The sequence below is a fragment of the Pseudophryne corroboree genome, chromosome 1, assembly GCF_028390025.1.
Source record: "Pseudophryne corroboree isolate aPseCor3 chromosome 1, aPseCor3.hap2, whole genome shotgun sequence".
Taxonomy (NCBI): domain Eukaryota; kingdom Metazoa; phylum Chordata; class Amphibia; order Anura; family Myobatrachidae; genus Pseudophryne; species Pseudophryne corroboree.
The window spans coordinates 1,164,698,028-1,164,719,073 of NC_086444.1; the positions used below are offsets into that span (position 1 = coordinate 1,164,698,028).

The 21,046-nt window shown below is 46.3% G+C and overlaps 1 protein-coding gene across 1 annotated transcript in view; it reads left to right on the top strand.

Moving 5' to 3' along the window:
- Window positions 1–19,280, top strand: part of LOC135050816 (DNA-directed RNA polymerase I subunit RPA1-like) — a 61,260-nt gene extending 41,980 nt beyond the window's left edge. The window contains exon 3 of the mRNA XM_063957130.1: window positions 18,963–19,280. Within this exon, the coding sequence (XP_063813200.1) occupies window positions 18,963–19,280 (318 nt within the window). The remainder of the gene's footprint in view (window positions 1–18,962) is intronic.
- The last annotated feature ends 1,766 nt before the right edge of the window (window positions 19,281–21,046 follow it).

Genomic DNA, 21,046 nt, shown 5'->3' on the forward strand with positions numbered 1-21,046 from the left:
ATCAATAAATTGCAAGGACTGGTTGGTGATCCATACCCCCAAGTATTTAAAAGAGTCAACCCAGCAAAGCGGCAGGTGCCCGGGGGGGCAGGCAGGACAGGGGCCTCTAAGCGGAAGGACACAGGACTTGTCCCAATTAATGGACAAACCGGAGAATCCCCCAAAAGTGTCAATTACTTCCAAGATATGAGGCATAGCGGTAAAGTAATCAGATACAAACAACAGAATATCATCTGCATAAAGAGCAATTTTGTCTGCCCTACTGTTAGGCGCCGCGGTCCGTGGCGCCGCTCGGTCCGTTTCCGAGTGACGACCGCGGCACCTTCCTCCTTGCCCGCCCGGCGCCTAGCAACTAGGGACGCCGTGCGCGCTGAGCCGCCGGGTCCCTAGCAACGCTAGGACGCCGTGTGCGCCGAGCCGCCGGGTCCATAGCAACGGAGACGCCACAGGCGGACCGCGTTCCCCGTTGCAGTTATTGATTAATTAAGTGTTCACACATGTTTCTATGGTCGTGCAGCAAGGCAGCTGCACGACATTTTGTGTAATTGGGCTCTGTGCTCTTATTGGAGGGTTCCCTGTTATATGCCTCCTCAGTGCCTCACACAGACGCCGGTGATAGCTTCCTGCATGCTGCTCATGTTTGGTGAACGTCTGTTCCTGGTCTGCTGTGCCCGGTCCCTCTAGTTCTCTGAGTTCCTGAATCTTGGAATTCGTCACCCGGTCCCAAGGAGTTCTTCTGGTCCTCATTTACCTGTGGCAGTCCATTGAGGTTCTCACTTGGTTTCGTGAGTGGCGGCCCTGCCGCGTGTTGCGGCCTAGGCCGCTTTAGTATTGTTTTCTTGTACTGGAGCATTTGCGGAGGTTTCCGCTTCCATAGTCCTCTCCGGAACTCGGCGGTGCCGTGGAGGAGAGTGGACAAGTGGAATATTTTGGTTGTTCTTTTCCCTGGCGGTAAGCCGCGCATACTTTTAGTTTCAGGTTAGCCAGTAGCCCCTGGCCTTGTTGTTTCAGTTAGAGGGCCCCTTGTTATTACCCTGTCTCAGTTCACTCTTTGTCTCTCATTAAGACCTGAGGGGGCATCGGAGTTGGGCAGACGTAATCCGCCCTTCAAACGCGGCTGCCATGGGCCCAAAAAACCATAGTCTCGCAAGAGTGAACTGACAGCACAGGTAAGACAACGGAGATAGGGTGCCAGGGGCTATTCCCATTCCGTTTCCCTTTCCCAGCATTACGTTCTGGTACTCAGGTCCCACCGTATAAGACCTCCCCTGACCTGAGTATCAGGATCATAACACCTACCGCCCAACCGGAAGCCCGCCACCCGCGAGGAGGATCTAACAATACAGGCCAAAGGCTCTATGGCCAAAGCAAATAGGATCGGGGACAACGGACAACCCTGTCTCGTCCCTCTTTGTAGAGAGAAAGAGGAGGATATGTGACCGTTAACAGAAACCCTAGCCTTGGGTGCAGAGTAAAGCAGCTGAACCCATTTTTTAAAAATAGGTCCAATACCAAAGCGGTCCAATGTCTCCCACAAGAAGCCCCACTCCACTGAATCAAACGCCTTAGCAGCGTCCAGAGAAACAATAGCTGAGGAGCGGGACCCCTCATGAGGGGCCTGGAGGTGCGTACAGAGTCTACGTAGATTAGGTAAAGTAGACCGGCCCAGCATGAACCCTGATTGGTACTCATGTATCAATTGTAGAATCACAGCGTTGAGCCTTGTCGCCAGTATTTTAGCTAAGATCTTAACGTCGGTTGTTAACAAGGAGATTGGACGATAAGATTCGACTCGTGTTGAGCCTTTGTCCGGTTTAAGGAGTACTATAATTAGGGCTTCTGCCATAGAGTCAGGCAACCTACCCTGCACAAATAAATTATTATATATATATCAAGGAGTTTAGGGCCATAAAAAGGTAGGTATTTTTTTTAAAGTTCCATGGGCATTCCATCAAGACCCGGGGTCTTCCCTCCAGGAAAAGAGTTAACAGCGGATTCCACCTCAGTCAGCGTTAAGGGGGAGTCCAAAAATGTTATAGCGTCCTGGGACAGCGTGGGTAATGGAATATCAGCTAAATACATCTCTATTTCCGTCACGGTGTGGGTGAGCCTAGAGCTATACAGTCGTCTATAGTAATCTACGAAGTCCCCCACAATATGAGGAGTATTAAAATGAGTCACAAATACTGAAGCTCCAGCCTCCTACATCCTGCCTCAAGGTCACGTTCACCCTGGGCATAACTAGATTTCAAGACAGCCACAGTTTTGATCAGGGTGCCACGGACATATGCCTTAGAGGCATCCCATAAGACTGTGTTAGACACCGAGCCCTGATTTTCCAGCAAGAAGGCCCCCCACATCTCCACCAGCTCCAAACCGGTGCCCATCTGAGTCAGCCAAAAGGAATTAAACCTCCAAAACCGTGCCCCCCTAACATCTCCCATGTCTAAACAGAATTTAGGGGAATGATCTGATATGCCCCTGGTAGCATACTGAACATCAATCAACCTTGGCAGCAAGCCTTTAGAGGTGAGGGCCAAATCTATCCTGGAGAAGGATAAGTAGGTAGGAGAAAAGCATGTATACTGTCGTATGCCAGGATGGCGGACTCTCCACGCATCGACCAGGCCCAGACTGTCCACCAGCAGCGCAAAGTCCCTCCTGCACACCACAGGAGCAACTGGAGACCGTCTAGTTCTATCTAAAGCATGGTCGATGACGTTATTGAAGTCTCCAAGACAAACTATAGCAACATTCGGATATAACGTAATAAACTCGGCTGCCTTTCTGAGAACCTCCGGGGAATAGGGGGGCGGTATATAAACAGCCAGGATAAGCAAAGACATAGCCTTCCTAGTTATTAATAGAGATTCATATCTGTTGGCTTACTAGCATCTGTGATAAATTCTAGGTCCCCTCATCGTTCTAGGGACTATGTACCAGAGGACCTGCAGATAATATCACATTTACTGATAACGGAGAGGAAAATAAATCCGCAAAGCTCAATCTTAGAGAGGTGTCATAAATAAAGGTATGCTCCAGGGAATTTGGATGGAGCATTTAGGGTCACTGTCTGATTGGCCTATCATACCCCTTTTACACCAAAAACTTGAACACTGTTCCAACCCAGGTCAGACCCTGTTTACACTGAACCCGGGTCAGCCCTGCAGAACCTATTGCTGTGATTAAAAATTGGCCTTCTGCAGGCTCACAAAGATGAGGTCATAAAAGGGTAGGTGGAGGACGCCCCAGAAAGCTCCAATCAGCTGCTTTTGCAGTGACGGCGTCGGATAACATGGCTAATTCCCGTATCCAACCCTGCTCGCTATCCAGGTTGGATTCCTGGTTCATTGGACCCGGGTTATTTTTCAGGGACCCTTTTACACCGAGCCGCGACCCGGTTCAGCCCTGCAAAAACCCGGGTTATTGAGGCAGGGTAAAGGACTATGACTTAGGTCTCCGTTACAGTGGTTGGATATTTAGATCGCCCTAGCTACAATAGATAGGCTGACTATCTCAGTGCAGTAGTCGCAGCACACAGGGAATACCTGTACAATGATTTGTTACAAAGCGGCTGATACAGAGCTGCACTCGCAGTCAGACAAACTCCACTCGTGCTGCCTGCACAGAACTGAATGCAGGTATTCACCCGTATGACCTGCTGTACGCACCTATGTCACCTGGCCACCCATATCTGTATGCTTGGTTAAGAGAAAACACGACCCATGGCCTCCCTGCAGTATGGCTTGCAGGGAATGCATGAGTGACGATTTGATAAGGAAAATCTGATACCCCAAGATATCTCGTAATGGTAATCCAATGTTCCAAAATACAGGAAAATCCAATGTCGGATACAGTGGAACATAAGTTTTTTCTTTCTGCGTATGCGTCCAGAATCCTTGAGGCACAGCGTCGTAGTTGGTATTGAGACTAGAGATGAGCGGGTTCGGTTTCTCTGAATCCGAACCCGCCAGAACTTCATGTTTTTTTTCACGGGTCCGAGCGACTCGGATCTTCCCGCCTTGCTCGGTTAACCCGAGCGCGCCCGAACGTCATCATGACGCTGTCGGATTCTCGCGAGGCTCGGATTCTATCGCGAGACTCGGATTCTATATAAGGAGCCGCGCGTCGCCGCCATTTTCACACGTGCATTGAGATTGATAGGGAGAGGACGTGGCTGGCGTCCTCTCCATTTAGATTATAAGAGACTGAGAGAGATTTACTGAAGCTGACTAGGAGGAGTACTGTTACTGTAGAAGTGTAGAGACTGAGTGGAGAGAGTTTACTAGTGAGGACAGTGCAGTTTACTTTATAATCCGTTCTCTGCCTGAAAAAAGCGATACACAGCACACAGTGACTCAGTCACATACCATATCTGTGTGCACTGCTCAGGCTCAGGCCAGTGTGCTGCATCATCTATTATCTATATATAATATTATATATATCTGTCTGACTGCTCAGCTCACACAGCTTATAATTGTGGGGGAGACTGGGGAGCACTACTGCAGTGCCAGTTATAGGTTATAGCAGGAGCCAGGAGTACATAATATATTATATAGTGAGTGACCACCAGACACACAGTGCAGTTTATTTAATATATCCGTTCTCTGCCTGAAAAAAGCGATACACACAGTGACTCAGTCAGTCACATACCATATCTGTGTGCACTGCTCAGGCTCAGGCCAGTGTGCTGCATCATCTATTATCTATATATAATATTATATATATCTGTCTGACTGCTCAGCTCACACAGCTTATAATTGTGGGGGAGACTGGGGAGCACTACTGCAGTGCCAGTTATAGGTTATAGCAGGAGCCAGGAGTACATAATATATTATATAGTGAGTGACCACCAGACACACAGTGCAGTTTATTTAATATATCCGTTCTCTGCCTGAAAAAAGCGATACACACAGTGACTCAGTCAGTCACATACCATATCTGTGTGCACTGCTCAGGCTCAGGCCAGTGTGCTGCATCATCTATTATCTATATATAATATTATATATATCTGTCTGACTGCTCAGCTCACACAGCTTATAATTGTGGGGGAGACTGGGGAGCACTACTGCAGTGCCAGTTATAGGTTATAGCAGGAGCCAGGAGTACATAATATATTATATAGTGAGTGACCACCAGACACACAGTGCAGTTTATTTAATATATCCGTTCTCTGCCTGAAAAAAGCGATACACACAGTGACTCAGTCAGTCACATACCATATCTGTGTGCACTGCTCAGGCTCAGGCCAGTGTGCTGCATCATCTATTATCTATATATAATATTATATATATCTGTCTGACTGCTCAGCTCACACAGCTTATAATTGTGGGGGAGACTGGGGAGCACTACTGCAGTGCCAGTTATAGGTTATAGCAGGAGCCAGGAGTACATAATATATTATATAGTGAGTGACCACCAGACACACAGTGCAGTTTATTTAATATATCCGTTCTCTGCCTGAAAAAAGCGATACACACAGTGACTCAGTCAGTCACATACCATATCTGTGTGCACTGCTCAGGCTCAGGCCAGTGTGCTGCATCATCTATATATATTATATATCTGTCTGACTGCTCAGCTCACACAGCTTATAATTGTGGGGGAGACTGGGGAGCACTACTGCAGTGCCAGTTATAGGTTATAGCAGGAGCCAGGAGTACATATTATATTAAAATTAAACAGTGCACACTTTTGCTGCAGGAGTGCCACTGCCAGTGTGACTGACCAGTGACCTGACCACACTGACCACCAGTATAGTTAGTAGTATACTTATATTGTGATTGCCTGAAAAAGTTAAACACTCGTCGTGTGACTTCACTTGTGTTTTTTTTTTTTTTATTCTATAAAAATAAAACTCATTCTGCTGACAGACAGTGTCCAGCAGGTCCGTCATTATATAATATATAATATATACCTGTCCGGCTGCAGTAGTGATATATATATATTTTTTATATCATTTATCATCCAGTCGCAGCAGACACAGTACGGTAGTTCACGGCTGTGGCTACCTCTGTGTCTCTGCACTCGGCAGGCAGTCCGTCCATAATTGTAATACCACCTAACCGTGGATTTTTTTCATTCTTCTTTATACATACATAGTTACATAGACATCTTCTCTTTATCAACCAGTCTATATTAGCTGCAGACACAGTACAGTACGGTAGTTCACGGCTGTGGCTACCTCTGTGTCTGCACTCGGCAGGCAGTCCGTCCATAATTGTATACCACCTAACCGTGGATTTTTTTCAGTCTTCTTTATACATACATAGTTACATAGACATCTTCTCTTTATCAACCAGTCTATATTAGCTGCAGACACAGTACAGTACGGTAGTTCACGGCTGTGGCTACCTCTGTGTCTGCAGTCGGCAGGCAGTCCATAATTGTATACTAGTATCCATCTCCATTGTTTACCTGAGGTGCCTTTTAGTTGTGCCTATTAAAATATGGAGAACAAAAATGTTGAGGTTCCAAAATTAGGGAAAGATCAAGATCCACTTCCACCTCGTGCTGAAGCTGCTGCCACTAGTCATGGCCGAGACGATGAAATGCCAGCAACGTCGTCTGCCAAGGCCGATGCCCAATGTCATAGTACAGAGCATGTCAAATCCAAAACACCAAATATCAGAAAAAAAAGGACTCCAAAACCTAAAATAAAATTGTCGGAGGAGAAGCGTAAACTTGCCAATATGCCATTTACCACACGGAGTGGCAAGGAACGGCTGAGGCCCTGGCCTATGTTCATGGCTAGTGGTTCAGCTTCACATGAGGATGGAAGCACTCAGCCTCTCGCTAGAAAAATGAAAAGACTCAAGCTGGCAAAAGCAGCACAGCAAAGAACTGTGCATTCTTCGAAATCCCAAATCCACAAGGAGAGTCCAATTGTGTCGGTTGCGATGCCTGACCTTCCCAACACTGGACGTGAAGAGCATGCGCCTTCCACCATTTGCACGCCCCCTGCAAGTGCTGGAAGGAGCACCCGCAGTCCAGTTCCTGATAGTCAGATTGAAGATGTCAGTGTTGAAGTACACCAGGATGAGGAGGATATGGGTGTTGCTGGCGCTGGGGAGGAAATTGACCAGGAGGATTCTGATGGTGAGGTGGTTTGTTTAAGTCAGGCACCCGGGGAGACACCTGTTGTCCGTGGGAGGAATATGGCCGTTGACATGCCAGGTGAAAATACCAAAAAAAATCAGCTCTTCGGTGTGGAGGTATTTCACCAGAAATGCGGACAACAGGTGTCAAGCCGTGTGTTCCCTTTGTCAAGCTGTAATAAGTAGGGGTAAGGACGTTAACCACCTCGGAACATCCTCCCTTATACGTCACCTGCAGCGCATTCATAATAAGTCAGTGACAAGTTCAAAAACTTTGGGTGACAGCGGAAGCAGTCCACTGACCAGTAAATCCCTGCCTCTTGTAACCAAGCTCACGCAAACCACCCCACCAACTCCCTCAGTGTCAATTTCCTCCTTCCCCAGGAATGCCAATAGTCCTGCAGGCCATGTCACTGGCAATTCTGACGAGTCCTCTCCTGCCTGGGATTCCTCCGATGCATCCTTGCGTGTAACGCCTACTGCTGCTGGCACTGCTGTTGTTGCCGCTGGGAGTCGATGGTCATCCCAGAGGGGAAGTCGTAAGCCCACTTGTACTACTTCCAGTAAGCAATTGACTGTTCAACAGTCCTTTGCGAGGAAGATGAAATATCACAGCAGTCATCCTACTGCAAAGCGGATAACTGAGGCCTTGACAACTATGTTGGTGTTAGACGTGCGTCCGGTATCCGCCGTTAGTTCACAGGGAACTAGACAATTTATTGAGGCAGTGTGCCCCCGTTACCAAATACCATCTAGGTTCCACTTCTCTAGGCAGGCGATACCGAGAATGTACACGGACGTCAGAAAAAGACTCACCAGTGTCCTAAAAAATGCAGTTGTACCCAATGTCCACTTAACCACGGACATGTGGACAAGTGGAGCAGGGCAGGGTCAGGACTATATGACTGTGACAGCCCACTGGGTAGATGTATGGACTCCCGCCGCAAGAACAGCAGCGGCGGCACCAGTAGCAGCATCTCGCAAACGCCAACTCTTTCCTAGGCAGGCTACGCTTTGTATCACCGCTTTCCAGAATACGCACACAGCTGAAAACCTCTTACGGCAACTGAGGAAGATCATCGCGGAATGGCTTACCCCAATTGGACTCTCCTGTGGATTTGTGGCATCGGACAACGCCAGCAATATTGTGTGTGCATTAAATATGGGCAAATTCCAGCACGTCCCATGTTTTGCACATACCTTGAATTTGGTGGTGCAGAATTTTTTAAAAAACGACAGGGGCGTGCAAGAGATGCTGTCGGTGGCCAGAAAAATTGCGGGACACTTTCGGCGTACAGGCACCACGTACAGAAGACTGGAGCACGACCAAAAACTACTGAACCTGCCCTGCCATCATCTGAAGCAAGAAGTGGTAACGAGGTGGAATTCAACCCTCTATATGCTTCAGAGGTTGGAGGAGCAGCAAAAGGCCATTCAAGCCTATACAATTGAGCACGATATAGGAGGTGGAATGCACCTGTCTCAAGTGCAGTGGAGAATGATTTCAACGTTGTGCAAGGTTTTGATGCCCTTTGAACTTGCCACACGTGAAGTCAGTTCAGACACTGCCAGCCTGAGTCAGGTCATTCCCCTCATCAGGCTTTTGCAGAAGAAGCTGGAGGCATTGAAGAAGGAGCTAAAAGGGAGCGATTCCGCTAGGCATGTGGGACTTGTGGATGCAGCCCTTAATTCGCTTAACAAGGATTCACGGGTGGTCAATCTGTTGAAATCAGAGCACTACATTTTGGCCACCGTGCTCGATCCTAGATTTAAAGCCTACCTTGGATCTCTCTTTCCGGCAGACACAGGTCTGCTGGGGTTGAAAGACCTGCTGGTGACAAAATTGTCAAGTCAAGCGGAACGCGACCTGTCAACATCTCCTCCTTCACATTCTCCCGCAACTGGGGGTGCGAGGAAAAGGCTCAGAATTCCGAGCCCACCCGCTGGCGGTGATGCAGGGCAGTCTGGAGCGACTGCTGATGCTGACATCTGGTCCGGACTGAAGGACCTGACAACGATTACGGACATGTCGTCTACTGTCACTGCATATGATTCTCTCAACATTGATAGAATGGTGGAGGATTATATGAGTGACCGCATCCAAGTAGGCACGTCACACAGTCCGTACTTATACTGGCAGGAAAAAGAGGCAATTTGGAGGCCCTTGCACAAACTGGCTTTATTCTACCTAAGTTGCCCTCCCACAAGTGTGTACTCCGAAAGAGTGTTTAGTGCCGCCGCTCACCTTGTCAGCAATCGGCGTACGAGGTTACATCCAGAAAATGTGGAGAAGATGATGTTCATTAAAATGAATTATAATCAATTCCTCCGCGGAGACATTGACCAGCAGCAATTGCCTCCACAAAGTACACAGGGAGCTGAGATGGTGGATTCCAGTGGGGACGAATTGATAATCTGTGAGGAGGGGGATGTACACGGTGATATATCGGAGGGTGAAGATGAGGTGGACATCTTGCCTCTGTAGAGCCAGTTTGTGCAAGGAGAGATTAATTGCTTCTTTTTTGGGGGGGGTCCAAACCAACCCGTCATATCAGTCACAGTCGTGTGGCAGACCCTGTCACTGAAATGATGGGTTGGTTAAAGTGTGCATGTCCTGTTTTGTTTATACAACATAAGGGTGGGTGGGAGGGCCCAAGGACAATTCCATCTTGCACCTCTTTTTTCTTTTCTTTTTCTTTGCGTCATGTGCTGTTTGGGGAGGGTTTTTTGGAAGGGCCATCCTGCGTGACACTGCAGTGCCACTCCTAGATGGGCCCGGTGTTTGTGTCGGCCACTAGGGTCGCTAATCTTACTCACACAGCTACCTCATTGCGCCTCTTTTTTTCTTTGCGTCATGTGCTGTTTGGGGAGGGTTTTTTGGAAGGGACATCCTGCGTGACACTGCAGTGCCACTCCTAGATGGGCCCGGTGTTTGTGTCGGCCACTAGGGTCGCTAATCTTACTCACACAGCTACCTCATTGCGCCTCTTTTTTTCTTTGCGTCATGTGCTGTTTGGGGAGGGTTTTTTGGAAGGGACATCCTGCGTGACACTGCAGTGCCACTCCTAGATGGGCCTGGTGTTTGTGTCGGCCACTAGGGTCGCTTATCTTACTCACACAGCGACCTCGGTGCAAATTTTAGGACTAAAAATAATATTGTGAGGTGTGAGGTATTCAGAATAGACTGAAAATGAGTGTAAATTATGGTTTTTGAGGTTAATAATACTTTGGGATCAAAATGACCCCCAAATTCTATGATTTAAGCTGTTTTTTAGTGTTTTTTGAAAAAAACACCCGAATCCAAAACACACCCGAATCCGACAAAAAAAATTCGGTGAGGTTTTGCCAAAACGCGTTCGAACCCAAAACACGGCCGCGGAACCGAACCCAAAACCAAAACACAAAACCCGAAAAATTTCAGGCGCTCATCTCTAATTGAGACGCACAGTATCAGAAATGTTTAGAATATGTAATGTGTAATTCTTGGGTGGTGACACGGAGATGGTCCGCCTTTTGCCAATATAGGAGCGTTGCTGATCGTGGTGGGAACACAGACGTAGAACTGTTACCATAGGACTCCATATTCAGACACCTTCCATAGGGTTTCAGCAACGATGTGACTGATGATGTATGAAGACATCAAAGTGGGTGCCTCAGTCCTTGAATATTGCCGGCGTTCGGCTGTACACCAGGGGACGGCTTGTAGCGATATTAGCATACAGTCATAGATGTTATACTGGCAATAGACGCACACACCGACGTTGCAGGCCCCAAGTATCAGTAAATTATTTTAAAAGGTGCTAATGCAATTTTGAAACTTATAATAAATTTAGGGGTCTATTTACTAAGCCCTTGAGAGAGATAAAGTACCAGCCATCAGCTCCCAACTCATTTTTCAAACACAGCCTGTAACATGGCAGTTAGGAGCTGACTGGCTGGTATTTTAACTAGTCTCTCCACTTTATCACTCTCCATGCTTAGTACATAGACCCCTATATCTCAGTTTAAAGGTTGAATGAGAGTGCCTCCACATCAGCACTGTCTTGTATGTAATTACAATATCTGAGAGCACAAAACATCATACATTTATTCTCATATATGTCATGTTATGTCTAGCACCCATGCTTTGTTACAACAGGATAATACAGGGTAAACTCCAGCTTACAGTCTTCCCTTCTGTTAAATTGCTGTGCATGGAATGAATGAATGAATGGAATTAGTGTTTTCATATTATTAATATTTGTTTTTATAGTATCACCAATTACACAATGCTGTACAAAGAATATCTGGAAAAACAGACTCTGCCCAGATATGACCCTGGTCAGGAATCAAACTCATGACCCCAGGGCTGTGCGGCCACCATGCCAGCAACTGTACTTCCGTGCTTTCATATTAGATTTTACACAACTGTTGTGTGCTGGCATATGCCTGTGTTTGCATTCATTTGATAGAACAGTATACTGTTGTTTGGCCATTGTTATCTGGCGTCCATCCAACATGACTGGCACACTGCTGGATGGAGAGAGAGAGAGACTAGAGGTCTGTACTGTAACATTCACCCTGGTTAGTATTCTGCAGATACTGGAGCTGTGCCATAGTGTCAAACATGACTGCACATGAACAAGGTTCTCTGTCAGGCACCCACACACCCTCCCGTACAGGTGAAAGGTAACCCTTTCAGTGTCCTAGACAGGGGAGCTTAAAGGTCTATGCACTAAACCTTGGAGAGAGATAAAGTATCAGCCAACTATCTCCTGTCATTTTTCAAGCACAACCTGTAACATGGCAGTTAGGAGCTGATTGGCTGGTACGCAATAATAAGGGACACAAAATATAAGGAACGAAAACGGCGCTTTCATACATCTGCCCCTTTATCATCGTCCACTTTCTCCTTCATCCATTAGGGGACACTGGAAGGTCTTCATGGTGGGGGGCGGGGGGTACAGATGGTGTCTAAGTGGAGCTGGCACTTTAAATTCTTTAGAACTGTGGCTGGCTCCTCCCCTCTATGCCCCCCACAGACCAGTTTGAAAAATGTGCAGCAGGTGTACTTCTTCATCCTACACTGGTAGGTCTTTGGGTTAACAAGGCAATAGAAGCCTGTGCGGAACAATTGGTAGCAGGTCTTAAATCTGGTCTATCCTCTGAACAATTGGTAATGGCAGGCAGATGCGGAATCTAAGAAAGCTGTGAAAGCTATTCCATTTAATGGTGAGTTTCTCTTCGATCAAGAATTGGATACTCTGATTTTCAAAGCCACATGAGGTAAGTCGACGTATATTCCTTCGGCAGCTCCAGCTCCTAGGAAAACTTTTTCAGTACCGTCCTTCCGGTCCTTTCAAGTTTCGTCCAAATTTAGGGGACGTGACAGAGGTGAATCCACCTCGTTCAGAGGGAACAGAGACCAAGATCGTGCTACATCCCCAGCAACTTTGCAGCGGGACCCGAAGCCTGCCGGTAAGCCCTCCGCATGATGGGCTGCCCTCCCTCATGGGGCTCCCAGGGTGGCAGCACATCTGCTGGAGTTCGGACAAGTTTGGTCAGTGACCTGCACAGACGCCTGGGTAAGAGACATCATTTTCCAGGGTTACAAACTCGATTTTCAGTTAAAACCTCCTCCAAGAATTTTTACCACAAGTTTGCCAGTTTCGCGAGAACGTCAGGATTCCTTTCTTCAGGCGGTCCAAAGACTTCTGGATATGGGAGTGATTGCTCCAGTTCTTCTCCACCAACAAAAACAGGGGTTTTATTCCAGTCTATTCGTGGTACTGAAGCCAGCCGGCTCGGTGAGATCCATTCTGAATTTGAAGAGTCTCAATCCCTTTTTGAGGGTTTTCAAATTCAGGATGGAGTTCCTGCGCTCTGTTTATAGCAGGTCTAGAGGTAGGGGACTTTATGGTGTCCATCGATATCAAGGATGCTTATCTTCATATTACGATTTGGCTTCCACACCAGAGTTTTCACAGGTTTACAGTCAAGAATTTGCATTTTCAATTCCAAGCCTTACTTTTCGGTCTTTCCTCAGCACCTCGAGTTTTTACAAAGGTCATGGCAGTAATGATGGCGCACTTACACTCTCAGGGACTGAATATCGTTCCCTACTTGGATGACTTGCTTCTAAAGGCTCACTCGGAAGAGAAGTTGGTGAGCAATATGAAAATCACCCAAGAATTTCTAACTGCGCACGGTTGGTTCATAAACTTCCAGAAGTCTCAGTTGCAACCGACGCAACGTCTTCAGTTCCTGGGCATGATCATGGACACTGTGCTTCAGAGGATATTTCTCCCTCAGGACAAGATACAATCTATTCAGGAGTCGGTTCGTCTGGTATTGCAACATCGCAGAGTGTCAGTTCATCTTTGCATTCGACTTCTGGGAAAGATGGTAGCTGCTTTTGAGGCAGTCCAGTACAGCAGGTTTCACTCCATGCCTTTCCAACTAGATCTCCTGTCCCAATTGTCGGATTTGCATCTCTTTATGCATCAAATGGTTCAGCTTTTATCCAGGACACGTCTGTCCTTGCTTTGGTGGCTTAATGCGACAAATCTGTCCAAAGGCAGGAGCTTTGTCGTCCCAGATTGGGTGCTTCTCACGACGGATGCCAGTCTCCGTGGCTGGGGAGCGGTGACTCTGGATTGTCAATTCCAGGGCCTTCGGACTCCTCAGGAACAGACTCTACCTATCAATATCATAGAACTTTGGGCAGTTTACAACATGCTCACGTTAGCGTTTCATCTCCTGCAAGGACGTGCAATCTGTGTACAGTCGGACAACGCCACGGCTGTGGCATACATAAATCGGCAGGGAGGAACCCGCAGCAGAGCTGCTATGAGGGACGTCACCAGGATCCTCGTTTGGGCCGAGAAACATGCAGAAGCTATATCGGTAGTGTTTATACCAAGGGTGGAGAACTGGAAGGCCGATTACTTAAGTAGTCAGGATATGAATCCTGGCGATTGGGAATTGCATCCTCAGGTGTTTCAACAACTGGTAGATCGTTGGGGACTCCCACAAATAGATCTTATGGCACCAGAGATCCCAATGCGGAGGCGGTGGATGCGTTAACGATTCCCTGGAGGTTCCGCTTTGTGTATCTTTTTCCTCCGTTCCCCCTGTTACCTCGTCTATTCAAGAGGATCAAGCGGGAGAGGGTCATGGTTCTGCTCGTGGCTCCAGACTGGCCTTGCAGAACATGGTACAGCGACCTACATCGGTTACTTGTAGATGACCCGTGGCCTCTTCCTCTGCGGCCAGATTTGCTAATGCAGGGACCATTCGTTTATCCAGGCTTAGAGTGGCTACATTTGACGGCGTGGCTGTTGAAAGGGAGATCCTAAATCTCAAGGGTATTCCTTCGTTAGTCATTCCTACCATGTTGAGTGCTAGAAAGGAGGTCACTTCTAGGCACTATTACCGTATATAAATAGAAGGCATATATTTCATGGTGTGAGCAGCGTCAGTTTTCTGCTACTTCCTTTCGATTGGCAAAGCTTCTCCTTTTTCTCCAAGCTGGTTTCTCGGCCGGTTTAAGTGTTGGATCTCTAAAGGTTCAGGTCTCGGCCCTTTCGATTTTTTTCCAGAAGAAGTTGACGTTACTACTGGAAGTAAAGACTTTCATTCAGGGAGTTATCCGGCTTAAACCACTGTTTATTCCTCCTACAGCTCCTTGGGATCTGGATAGAGTTATGTCCTTTTTGCAATCATCTTTATTTGAACCTCTGGAATCGGTGGAGTTTAAGTTTCTTACGTGGAAGGTAGTGTTGCTTTTGGCCCTGGCTTCAGCTCGGAGAGTTTCCGAATTGGGAGCTCTTTCCCGTCGTCCGCCATATTTCATGAAGATAGAGTGGAACTCCGCACACACAGGTCTTTCTTGCCTAAGGTAGTTTCTGCATTTCACATGAACCAGCCTATTGTGGTCCCGGTTCTCTCCAGTGATTCTCCTTCTTCGAAGTCACTGGATGTCGTCAGGGCCTTGCGTATTTATGTAGAGAGAACGGCAGTTTTTTACACAAGACGGATGCTCTGTTTGTTCTGTGTGATGCTGCCAAACCGGGATGGCGGCCTCAAAACAGACTTTGGCTAGATTGATCATATCTACCATCAGACAGGCTTAACTAGCAGCCTCTCTTCAGCCGCCATGTTCGGTGTCAGCTCATTCCACGTGGTCGGTGAGTTCTTCTTGGGCAGCTGCTAGGGGAGTTTCTTTGACACAGTTGTGTAGAGCGGCAGCTTGGTCGGGGAAACATACCTTTGTAAAATTTTACAAATTTGATACGTTTGCTTCTTCGGCTTCTCAGTTTGGCCGGGCAGTTTTGCAGGACTCTCGGCGCTGTCCCGCCCGAAATAGGGGCTCAGGGACGTCCCCACTGTGAAGACCTTCCAGTGTCCCCTAGTGGATGAAGGAGAAAACGGGATTTTGGTACTTACCGGTAAATTCATTTCTCCGATACCACAGGGGACACTGGACGCCCTCCCAGTGCAGGTTGTCTCTTTGTTACTTTCCTTTTCTCAGGTTCTAAGTTTTTACGTTAATATAGGGTTACTTACCTGTTGGGTTGACTGGTGACATTTATGGTTTGTTAATGTTTTTACTGTAGACCACTCTCTTCTCATACAGACACTACAATCCCTAGGTCTTAAAGACACAGCCCTTTCTTGGTTCCTATCTTACCTGTCTAATCGCTCCTTCAGTGTTCGCTTCTTTGAATCTACCTCCTCTTCGCTACCTCTTTCAGTTGGAGTACCGCAAGGCTCAGTCTTGGGTCCTCTGCTTTTCTCTATCTATACCTCTCTTTTGGTTTTCAGTATCATCTGTACGCAGATGATACTCAAATCTACCTATCCTCCCCTGACTTGTCCCTATCTGTACTGGACCGTTTCACTGAATGCCTTTCTGCCATTTCATCCTGGATGACATCTCGCCACCTCAAACTGAATATTTCAAAGACAGAGTTAAATATATTTCCACCGGCCAATAGTAGGTACCAACCTGATATCTCTATCAGTGTTGAAAACTCGACTATCTACCCTACCCCACAAGCTCGCTGCCTAGGTGTCATCCTTGACTCTGATCTGTCCTTTGTTCCCCACATTCAATCAGTCTCAAGATCATGTTACATGCATCTAAAAAACATATCCAAAATACGACCATACCTTAAACAAGACACTGCTAAAACTCGAATCCACGCTCTCATTATCTCCCGCATTGATAATTGCAATAGTCTCCTAACTGGTCTTCCCAAAACGAGACTCTCACCACTACAATCCATTCTGAATGCAGCGGCGAGGCTTATCTTCCTCGCTAGACGTTCATCGTCTGCAGATCCACTCTCAGTCCCTCCATTGGTTACCTGTACTCTACCGCATTCAATATAAAATACTTATACTCACAAGGCCATTAACCAAACTACACCAACGTACATCACTTCGCTTATCTCAAAATATCTACCAACCCGACCTCTTCGCTCTTCACAAGACCTGCGTCTCTCATCCACACTTATTACTCGCTCCCACTCACGATTGCAGGACTTTCATCGGGCTGCACATACTCTGTGGAATGCCCTACCACGCACAATAAGACTCTCCTCTAGTCTCCAAACCTTCAAGCGTTCCCTGAAAACTCACCTCTTTAGGCAAGCATATCAAATTCCAGAACCGCTCACATAACTTTCATAAACCTTCCTATCAAATTGCATCCACTCTGTACAGTCCACACATATCCTCACATGTCTTCTCATTCTATGCAATAGATAGCACCTTTCCTTGTGTACACATGCCTATTTCCCTATAGATTGTAAGCGTGCGAGCAGGGCCTTCCTACCTTTATGACTGTTTGTTATCACCCAATTTGTTGTTGTTATTTCAAATTGTAAAGCGCAGCGGAATTTGCTGCGCTATATAAGAAACTGTTAATAAATAAATACATAAATACTGTTGTTTCTTCTCATTTTTATTCTATCACCTCCTCCTCTGTCGAGTGATTCGAGCCGTCTCCTCTCGGGCTCAGTTTTCAAACTGGTCTGTGGGAAGGGGTGGAGGCATAGAGGGGAGGAGCCAGTCACAGTTCTAAACAATTTAAAGTGCCGGCTCCACTTAGCCACCATCTATACCTATATCCCCCCCCCCCCCCCCCCCCCACCATGGAGACCTTCCAGTGTCCCCTGTGGAATCGGAGAAATGGATTTACCGGTAAGTACCAAAATCACGTTTTATCTCTCTCCAAGGCTTAGTACATAGACCCGTAATGGGTAGATATATTAAGCCTGGAGAAGTGATAAAGTGGAAGATGATAACACACCAGCCAATCAGCTCCTAACTGTCAAGTTACAGGCTGGGATTTAAAAATGACAGGAGCTGATTGGCTGGTGTGTTATCATCTTCCACGTTGTCACTTCTCCAAGCTTAATACATCTGCCCCTAAGTCAATTAAATAAAAAAAATCTATATTTGGACTTAGTGTAGAAGGGATTGCAAAGCAGCACAAATGGATTTATTTTTTATGGGTGCAACCAAATCTCTCACGTGGTGTGGCAAATCTGCAGGGTAACCTGGCTGAATGAGGCTGATTCTGGCTAGGTACAGGATAGGCGCACTGATTACACATCATTTTATGCTGCGGTAATGAGGTTTCATTTTGTGGAGTGAGATTATGAGGGTATCCTATTAGCCGCAAAATCGCAGCAGTTTATCGCAAGTCAACTTTTCACACCTATTGCGAGAAAGTTGCAGCAAAAACTGCTTATCAAGGTATGTGCTCTCCCGGTTTTTGCACCTATACTATTCCAAAACCACGAAAACGGGATTCTCTCTAGCCGGCAAAACCAGAGATAAACTAATATAGGAAACCATTAAATAAGTCTATTATGTATATGTGTATATATATATATATATATATATATATATCATTTTATTTTTTTCAAAGGGGATTAAAAAAAAATTCTATCACTTTGTGTTTTTTGACCTCAAAAATGACATTGGCCAATTAAAAATAATTAAAAACTACTGAGTGCCTAATTAGTAGTTAATGGGGGTGTCCCAGGGGTCCTGAACAAAATCCCCATATTTTTATCTTTTAAAATTGTGATTTTTTTTCACTACTTATCACCTGCTCAGAAATGGGTAAAGCAAATTTGTGCTAAACCCTGTGTAGACTTTTTGCAGCTAATTTGATACTGAGTTTTCACAATTGCAATAAAAAGGCCTGTTTTTCTCTCAAAACCACGTTTTTGCAGGTAATAGCCCCCAATGGTAATGATAAAGGGGCAAAGAGTGTGCATTTTCCAGAGAATCCCCTGCCCTGCACAGTCTTCTAATTCCTCACAAGGGCATCACTTTTGGACAGCACTGAACTGGCATAAATCAAATGTCATACTATATTTTTAATGAGATTTGTTTTTCACGGGTGGTAGTCATGTGACCGCCGGTCGGCTGACCGACAGTCACATGACCTCCTCCGTGAGCCCGACGGCTCACTATCCCGATGGTCGGCATGCCGACCAACAGGGACTATTTCCACTCGTGGGTGTCCACGACACCCATAGAGTGGGAATAGAACCCGTGGCGACCGCAGGTCGCCACCGAGCCCACAGCGTGGCGAGCGCAGCGAGCCCGCAAGGGGCTTGCTGCACTCGCCCCTCCCCGCCGGGATCCCGGCGTTGGTATGCTGCCGGGATCCCGGCGTCGGTAAGGTGACCGGCGGTCAGGAGACCGCTGGTCACCCGTACTACACCCGTTTTTCACCTGCGTTTGCAAACACGTTCCAAGCACCAGTCTACACTGGACGAACCGTCGCGGCACACCGTTACAGCAATCCATAAACAGGAGACATTTCTAAGTGTTTGCGTTTCATGTTAATATTTCCTGCAGGTGGATTATGAAAGCGAAGAAGAGGGCCACCATGAAAAAGAAGACGAAGCGGATGAGGAGGAAGAGGAGGAGAATAGAGCAGGTCCACCGCCGGCTGAGGAGGAAAGTGCTTCCTCATCTTCTAGGCCCTCCAAACAGAAAAACAACCAGACAAACCTAACGAAGGACGTGCTGGCAGAGAACCGGGTGAACAACGTCCTGAGTCTAAATTGCGCCATAGAAGATTATTCCTACGACACAGAGAAGAGTTTATGGTGTGAAGTGAGACTCGCCAAAACATTTTCTGAGAAATTGCCGGAGTGTTCTACTAGAGTTTAGTGTTGAAGTGGCCTGTCACACATGGAGGCAGCCATATTGTGGACTGAATCCATATTGATTAAACTATGAAGCATTAACGAAGAACGAGTGCTCTTTCATACCTTAGTGATGTCACAAGTTCCTGCTTCCTTATGGAATATATGTTTAGGTTCCAACATGGCTGCCTCCACACGTAAAAAAAAAAAAACTAAAAAGGGATTGTGTATATTTATTATTAATGTAGTAGTGTCAGTTATAATACTCCCACCAAGTTCTGCATTGATAATTGATCAACACCTTTGCTCACACATATCTAGAAGTTCATTGGGGATAAACCCCTGGTGTCCCCCAGCACACCGAGCTGTACCTGTACCAAGACATGAAAGACTATATATATATATATATATATATATATATATATATATATATATATATATATACATATACATACATACATACATACATACATACATACAATAGAATAGAAATTCAGAGGTCTTAGTTACATACAGTTTGCAAACGTATGATAAGCCACCAGGCCCCGACAAGGCTCCTCTGATGCTGGTGGTCCCTAACTCTAGGCCTGGGGTGTGGAACCCCACAAACCGGCAAAGGGCAGCTAACCCCAGGGCAGCACAACGCGAGAAGGTAAAGTGTTAGTATGTGTTAATAAAGGAAAACAAAATCTATATACAAAAATTAATATACATGTGAAAGTGTAATTAAAAGACCAGAAGGATTAATAAATGTGTTAAGGGGGTGCTAAATAAGATCTCACAGTGTGCTACCCCAAAGCAGCCCAGCCCCACCAATCCAGGGGGAACCGCACCCCAGACCCGCCCCAGGTACTGCTACTACTAATAATAATAATAATAACAACCCTTCCGGATAATATATCTGAGCAAATGTATCCGAATTGAGAGTTAACTCACCTGAAGATACCCCCGGGATCTCCAAATGGCACTACAGAGACCAGCATACCCTCCAAACACTGGTCCCATCCATGCCCATCATACTAACAGTACAAAATGTAAGTTGCTCAAATCAATCATTGGGTTTTTTTCCCAATGTATTTCTAGCTCAGACTACCCCCTCCCTTTCATGCACCTGAACTGTATTTCCTAATTGATTTGAGCAACTTACATTTTGTTTTGTTATATCTAGACGTTCGCCTACCATAGCAGATCTTCAGATTTTTTGCAATTCATAAATCTTTGATATTTTAGTTCATGAAAATGATGTTCGTTATGGATCTGTAATTGTTACGGATACCTTTTATGCAACATAACAGAAGCTCAGTGTTTAAGTAGCGGTAGACAGTATAACAAGGGTATTGAGACCCCGAATTGAGCCCCCAATGCCTGTCCTCCAATAATACCTACATGGACAGGGACATCTGAGGACTTGGAAAATACATCCATGATAGAATCTCCCAGATCTCTGAACCATGATGCAAGTGTGAGGGAAACAGATGCTGGGCGGTTACTAGAGATGTATATACACCACACCTGGCCCGCGCAGAGCGACTTCTACAGACGTAACCCGCAGGTTAAACAACAAATCATTGATGACTTTACTTGCCGTACGCCCGATAACCTCGTGGCTTGCATTGGAGATTCTCAAGGCTTATGGTGCAACGGGCTACGGATAGTCAGAATTGTATTTACCACCCCCCTCCTGTTGCCCTTCCCCTTTCTTATTCTTTTGTTTGTTGATTATGTTGCTACGTTGTGCGTCCTCATTTCACAATGGAAATTACTTTTCACACTGAGGAAGATTCAGACCCT